Consider the following 7,143-nt stretch of genomic DNA (forward strand, 5'->3'; position numbering starts at 1 on the left):
CACAAGGGTTCCCTCTGGCCAGCCAGGCTATGCATACTTGAACATGAAAAAGAACTCGGGATAAAATCCTGGCTCACAAAGGTCAATGGGCGTTTTGGTATTGGCAGCAATGGGGCTCCATTTCCTCTCTTGTTTTCTAACCAATGTCTTGTGTTCAGGGGATGTTAGAGAAACGATCTAAGATGGCTGTTGGAAGGCTGCAATATAACATGACTATTTCTGGGAATCTAGAACTCACACAACATTCTCTGATCCACAGAGAGAGAGAAAACAGGCTGCTCCCTTTGACTCCTTTGCTGCGTTTTTGCAGACAGACTTTGGTGATGCCTATTCTCCCACAGGGCTTGCCCTCCACCAGAAAATCCCTCAGGATTTAAAGGGACAGTGTGTCCGTTTGTTATGGTTTTCAGGACAACACAGAAGACAGCAAGAATCGAGAGCTGACTGCAAACAACAACAGAGACACGCCAGGAAGAAAAGCAAGATCCCCCACCATGGAAGAACAGACACTGAAAATTCAGCTACCGAGAGACGCAATTCTTTGGCAATAATTTCTTTTGAACTTTTTCAAAAACTGCTACCGAGCTAAACACCCCCTGCCCCAAAGAAAATCAGTTCTTAAAATGTGGGCGTTCTGGGCCTGTCCAAAAAGGGGTTGTCACAAAGAACCCATGATATGACTCCCTCCCCACCCCTCGAGCAGCATTCCCTGTAAGCTGAGTGCTTGGGCAGCGGCCCAGGAGAGATTCAGGTGCCGCCCAGCTGGCAGCGAGTCTGTTATTGTTGGTGGTGCACCTCCCTACATGCCTTGCTGCACAGAAGAAACTTTATTCTGCACAAGGATGGAAAAAATGAGAGGGAACCCTGCCCCCAATGCATCAAAATCTTCATTCTCCTCTGGGAAAATGACCCCCTATATAACTGTTGCCAACTCCGCTGGCTCTGATTCCCTACTGCCTGGGGTTTGATGGCATCACCTCCATCTCCAGCAGCCAGCAAAATGCTCTTGCGTGAGGAGGCAGAAGAAGGGGTAGAAGCAGCTGTTGAAACAGAGCAGGCCATGTGCAAAAATAGCCCCAGTCTCCACGGTCTGTGTTGTCTCTGGAGATGATGCGCTGGGTGAAACCTGCAAGAAGGCGATGACGTGATATGGGAACCAACAGCAGAAGAAAATGACATGCAACGCCAGGAGGGTCTGCAAGGGCTTTGTGCACCAAGCTGCCTGGTTCTGGCCCCATTTGGCAGCCAGAAGAACCAAGCAGATGCTGATCAAGGCTAGTGGGGCCAGAAACCCAATCAGGAACCGGGTAGCAACGTTGGCTGCTTCTCCACTCTCCATCAAAAAGATGCTCCAGTTGGAGCAGAGCCCATGGTAGTGCCAGGTGCCCATGACAGCCAGAATCCAGACGCCTAATGTGACCAGGGAGGCCAGATGAACCGTGCGATGGTTCTGGGCCCAGGAGGGACAGGTCGTGCTGAGACAGCGATCAAGGCTGATGGCTGTGAGGAGGAAGCTGCTGGAGAACATGCTGAGGGAGGTGATGATGTTGGTTATCCTGCACAGAAAATTTCTCAAATACCAGCCCACGCCTAAGGCCACCTGGGCCACCATGAGAGGCAAGAAGACAGTGAAGATGAATCCAGCAATGGCCATGTTCAGGTGACCTACAGCATCGACTGTTTTCTTAGTCTGGCAGCTGGTGATGAAGATGATGAATCCATTCCCTGACACACCGAGGAGGAGGGCCACGGTGCAGAGCACAATAAGAGCTAGGTGCTTCATCTCCAAAGGAGCAACGCCGTGAAGATGGGTAGCTTCTTCAAGGGTCATCCTGTGCCGATAAGCACAGGCTGTGCAGTTCTGGAAAGGAGCAAACAAAGAAGGAACAAACATGAAATCTTAATAACAGCGAGAGAGATGGGAGAGAAATGAACCATGAAGCTGGATGAAAACTTCTGCAGAGCTCTGGTGCTGATACATGTTCCATGGGTCAGACAGGGTCTATGACCAGCACCTCAGGTAGTGCAGATGGAAAAAGAAAGCAAAAAAAGCTGGTAAAACACCCAGGGGCTGGGGGGAGGGAGAAAACATTCTTTCCTCCACTCTCTTTTCTACCTTTTCATCTTGTCCAATGGCTGCACCAAATCCCAAAGCTGAAAGTCAAAAGCTAAAGTCCTCTGACATTTTAAACAGGAACAGCGTGAAAACTGCTGTTTGAAAGGAAGAGGAAATGTTTCATTGTGGCTAGAATTTTTCCATCACCATTTTTAGTTTAAAAATGGGGTTGAAATGGGTATTTTTGGAACATCCAAACTTGGAAAGTGAGGTTAAGTCCACTTTCAGGAAACTAAAACGAAATGAAAACGGCAATTTGAGAGCAAATGTAAAAATTTCATCTCCTTTCCAATTTTACCCTTGAAAAATTTCCTTGGAATCGAAGTGGTTTTGGTGAAATACTTTGAGTTCAATGAGATTGTGTTTTCCTGTAGAAAACATTTCAGTCAGAAGTTGTTGATTGGTTCTGATGCGAAGGCCAGGGTGTACTGAATAAAAACCTACAAGAGAGCGCAAACCTTACGGTGTGGCCAAAGGCAATGTTATACTTTCAGAGAGCTGGTTAAGCAGGGAGGCTTATTCCCATCAGTAAGAACCCACCTACCTAAAAGAACAAGATTCAATGGCTGGAAGTTGAAATCTGGCCACATTCAAACCAGAAATAAGGGCACAATTTTTAAGAGGGAAGGGAATTAACCGTTGGGACTATGTACCGAGGGGCTGCTGTGGTTTCGAAATCAGAGGTCGCTTACAAACCCAGGTGGGATTTTTCTGTGTGACATCTACTCTAGGTCAACAGGAACAATTTGTGGGTGTTCTCAAGGTCTGGAGGTTATCTTAGATCAGTGGTTCTTAACCTCTCCAGACGCCCAGCCCTCTTTCAGGCAAGCAGATGTGCAATCTGCAATCCAAAGAATCCCTCGGTAATAATGAGCCTCTTTGTTTTACAGTTAATGGCACACAGCTTATATTTTAATAACTGGAGGGAGCTCTCCCCTGGCACAGCAGTCACCGAGCCAAGGCTGGGAAGGAGGGACATCTTCCTGGACACCACAGCCCTGGAGCTGGGGAAATTCACCTCTTTTCCTGGCTGCCACAGACCTGCACATTTCAAATTTCCCCATCCCATCTTCTCACCCCACTGCCCCGCATCCATCTCCCGTTTCCCACCTCTCCTCACTGCTCCTCCCACCCAACCCGGATGGCCCCCAAGGCCACCACTCCACATAATAAGAGCCCAAGGTCCAGACACCTCTTTAAAGGAACCAACCCGGTAAGCCACCAATGAGGGGGCAGACCTTCATTCTTTTGTGCCTGGCCACCCAGGAGCACACCCAAGGGGGAACTCTCCACGGACCACTTGAATGGTGCTCATGAATCACTGGTGGTCCATGGACCACAGCTTGAGAACTTCTAGCTTAGAAGTTCCCCAAGACAAGCAAGGATGGAGGCCAGGGAAGGGATGCACGGGGAAGCTCATGTGAGCGGTGGGGAGGGGGTGGGTTCCCCTTCAATAGGGGGAGGAGAAGGAAAGGGGTTGGCAAAGGGAACCATTCTCTTACCTGTGCCTCAGGAGGTTCTGCCACCTCAGACTCGATCCCAGCTGCTGAAGGTGGATCTGCAGCTCACACATGCCGCCTCTGTCGGGGCGGGGTAGTGGGGGGGAGGGGAGGAAGCTGTTCTGATGTGGGTTTTGCTGTGTTGGGGAAATGAGGGGGGGTGGGCTGGGTCCAACAGCCTCTGCAAAGCCTCGGAGGTGGTGGGTGTGATCTGAAGGTCACGTCATTCACCTCTAGCCCCCAGCTCAGCCCCAGACCCAGCGCCTCGGGCTGTGCAGAGTCAGCACTGCAGCTTTCAGAGACAAAGGCTGCCTTCCGGGGCTGCTTCAAGCGGCCCTGCTGGGACACAGCCTCGCATGGCATGACCCCTTTCCCACCCCTCGGGGAAGCAGAAATGGAGATTGTATTGATTATGGTTCATCCTGTGACCCCTGAGCAAACTCCACCATATGAAGGAGCCAGTGCTGGCAGTCGGGACTCCTGGGTTCCATGCCTACTTCTGGGAGAGAAGGGAAGTCTACGGGATTAGTGGCAGGGGACTAGGAGTCAGAACTCTGAGGTTTTATCCCTGCATCCACGAGGAAATGACAAGACAGAGAGGGAAATGGTCAGGTCTTACACTGTTTTTATCGGCAACTACAATTGTTCAAAGTTAATGGCCTTTTTTTTTTAACGAAACCTGAGGTTCTCCCTTAATCACAAGTCTCGAGGAGGTAGAGCTTAAGTAAAAGGTGAATATGGTGAGACTTGTGATAAAATCATGCCCTACAGCAATGCCATGAATGAGTCATTTGGGAAGAGGGGGTGAGATTTGTTTCACCGAAATGTGAATTTCCCCCAACAAGGCAGATTTCCTTTGGAAAATACATTTGTCAAAAAGCAACGGATTGGACCTCTCTAGCCCGGCTCTCTCTGGTACAGCAACTTCTGGGTCCAGCATAATTTTTAATTGACTGGACGCCCATATATGTGGTGGTCAAGTTTCCCACGGTCCCATAAAGTTTGTTTCCAGCCCCCAGTCCTGGCTCTCAGTGTGTTGTGCTGCTATTTAGCTGTAATTTACCCCCCAATGTCCGCTAAGAGGCCAGCAAGCAGTGGAAGTTTTGGTACCGCTCCCATGGTTTGGCACCTGTCGGGCCCAAGGGTTCAACTTCTATTAGTGTTTGAGTCAAATTACCCATCTTTGAGCAGGGGTTGGACTGGATGATCTCCTAAGGTCTCTTCCAACCCTAATCTTCTCTGATTCTATGATATTTATAGGATACGTTTATTTTTAGATATTTTGACTCTTTACTGTGAGTCAGACTGGAGAGCCATTTGGAGACACCGAAGGAAAATTCTGTCTTATCCACAGTGCCGAAATAAATACAGAGAACATCTTTCCGCCTGTCCCGCCAACCTTGGCTCTTGAGGGCAGGACTTCTCCATGTAGCACCCCTGTGGACTGGAGGAGTGGAGCGTCCCACATTTCCCAGGCAGAACTTATCTGTCTCCACCCATCTGCCCCACTCCACACCACCAACTGCTGACCCAGGCCTCAGAAGCTCACAGTCTCGAACAACCAATCTCTGGTGCGGGGCCAGGAGCTCTCCCAGATCGATGCTGCCTGGGGAACGAAAGCAGGGAAAAGGACAGTCAGGCAACCAGGTTGAGGTTGGATGATGCAGATGCATCTGATTCTGGGTAGGCATCAGGAGACTGAGGGTCACAAGGCCCAGCTTCACCCTTACATTTCCCCTACCTGTCGTTTGACTTCCCAGGCAGGGACTGATCTATTCTGGAAGACTTCGAAGTGGCCCTGGCACTTTGAAGTACCGGCAGGTGAGCTGTGGTGACACTCAAGCCAGCACTTAGACATTTAACGCTTCGAAGTTGTCACGGGGGAGAATTAGCTTGATGAAGAGCTGTATATGCACCGCAGCACTTCATTAATAATCTCCCAACCCCCTAGTTACCATGCTCCCTTCGAAGTAGGGACCTAGTGTAGACAAGCCCCTAATGGTCCTGTATTCTCAATAAACGGGGCCCCACTCCGGCCTGCCTCCCCTCCCCTTCTTCCTCTTCTTTTATGTGCCACCTGCGGGGAAGGTGAGGAGCTGTCCAGTGCCGACAGACCTAACAAGCCTTGGGGAACTCCAGTCTCTAGCTAAGGCTGATGCTGGAGGTTGGATTACCAAGCTTGGGGGCAGCACAAGGGGGTTAAATAAGGCAGCCGGATGCCAGTCTGTGCAGGCCCATGGGTCTGATCTAGGGTGGCGGGGGCTACCCGGTTACATGAGCCCCTCAGTCCCTTCCCAGGGTGTCCATCCTACTCTGTTACCTGCTGGATCCCCTTTGTCTCCCACAGCTGGGGAGAGAACCCAGGAGTCCTGGTTCCCAGCCCCCTGCGCTAACTCAGTGGGTCCCTCTCCCCTCCCAGAGCTGGGCATAGACCCAGGAATTCTGACTGCCAGCCCACATGCACTAACCGCTAAACACCGCTTTCCTCCCAGAGCTGAGCATAGAACCCAGGAGTCCTGGATCTTGGCACACTCCCTGTGCTCTAACCACAAACATTTGTGCCCCTGGCACACTGGGCCCCACTCACTGACTTTCTTCCCCCAAAATGATGTTTTGTTTTTGTTCTTTTGCAGAACAATCTCCCTCTGTGAGGTTTCCTGTGAAATGAAAATGCTGGTTCCCGATGAGCTCTGCATATTGTCTCTCCAGAACCCATCAAGAAGTTAATTAACTTCAGTCACTGAGAAGTTTCTGACAAGATCAGCTCTGCACCGGCGACTACTGTGAGACTGATTGAGCCAGTCCCATGCTGGGGCAACCAGTCAGCGGGTTCCCTGGCTGCTTCTCAGCAAACTCTATAAACTCTGAGAGGAATGCATTCATCCATAGCCAGAGCCCTGCACCATCCCTCTGGGGCGTCATCACCCACAGTGACACAAAACCAAACATCACAGAACACTAGAACTGGAAGGGACTTCAGGCAATCATCAAGTCCAGTCTCCTGTATTCCTGGCAGGACCAAGAACCATCTAGACTATCCCTGATAGGTGTCTATCCAACCTGCTCCTCAATATCTCCAGTGATGTAAACTCCACAACCTCCTTAGGCCATTTATTCCAGTGTTTAGCTACCCAGACAGGAAATTTTTCCTAACACCCAACCTAAACCTCCCTGACGATGTGCCGACCTACTCCGGGTCCCGTGGGTGCGCGTGGGGTGTGATACAGCGGGGGAAGTCGGGTGGCCTGGGACCAACCACCCCACCTTTATAGCAGCCTGATATAGTGTAGCAGCAATATGTGATTCAGTGTATCCACTTTAAAACCTAGGTTTCCACAGTATTATGAGTACCAGGAACACTAACACTCCTATTGTGACCACCACAATGCCCTGTGGCTGTTCTAAGTCCCAATAATTCTCTATACAGACCCAGCTAGACCAGCTAGTGGTATTTACCGATAGTGATTTATTCATTTATTCGTAACTACAATTACTTAACACTTGTTATATATATATATATAGTTATTT

The 7,143-nt window shown here is 50.0% G+C and overlaps 1 protein-coding gene across 1 annotated transcript; it reads right to left on the reverse strand.

The window, feature by feature from the left end:
- Positions 1–973: 973 nt before the first annotated feature.
- On the reverse strand, positions 974–1,831 carry LOC142004066 (chemerin-like receptor 1). Its single transcript, XM_074981486.1, has one exon. The coding sequence runs from the start codon at positions 1,829–1,831 to the stop codon at positions 974–976; it is 858 nt and encodes a 285-aa protein (XP_074837587.1).
- Positions 1,832–7,143: the final 5,312 nt, after the last annotated feature.

Source organism: Carettochelys insculpta, chromosome 30, assembly GCF_033958435.1.
Source record: "Carettochelys insculpta isolate YL-2023 chromosome 30, ASM3395843v1, whole genome shotgun sequence".
NCBI classification, from domain to species: Eukaryota; Metazoa; Chordata; order Testudines; family Carettochelyidae; genus Carettochelys; species Carettochelys insculpta.

Excerpts from the sequence above, each read along its gene's own strand:
- LOC142004066 (XM_074981486.1), bottom strand. The coding sequence starts at position 1,831 with ATGACCCTTGAAGAAGCTACCCATCTTCACGGCGTTGCTCCTTTGGAG.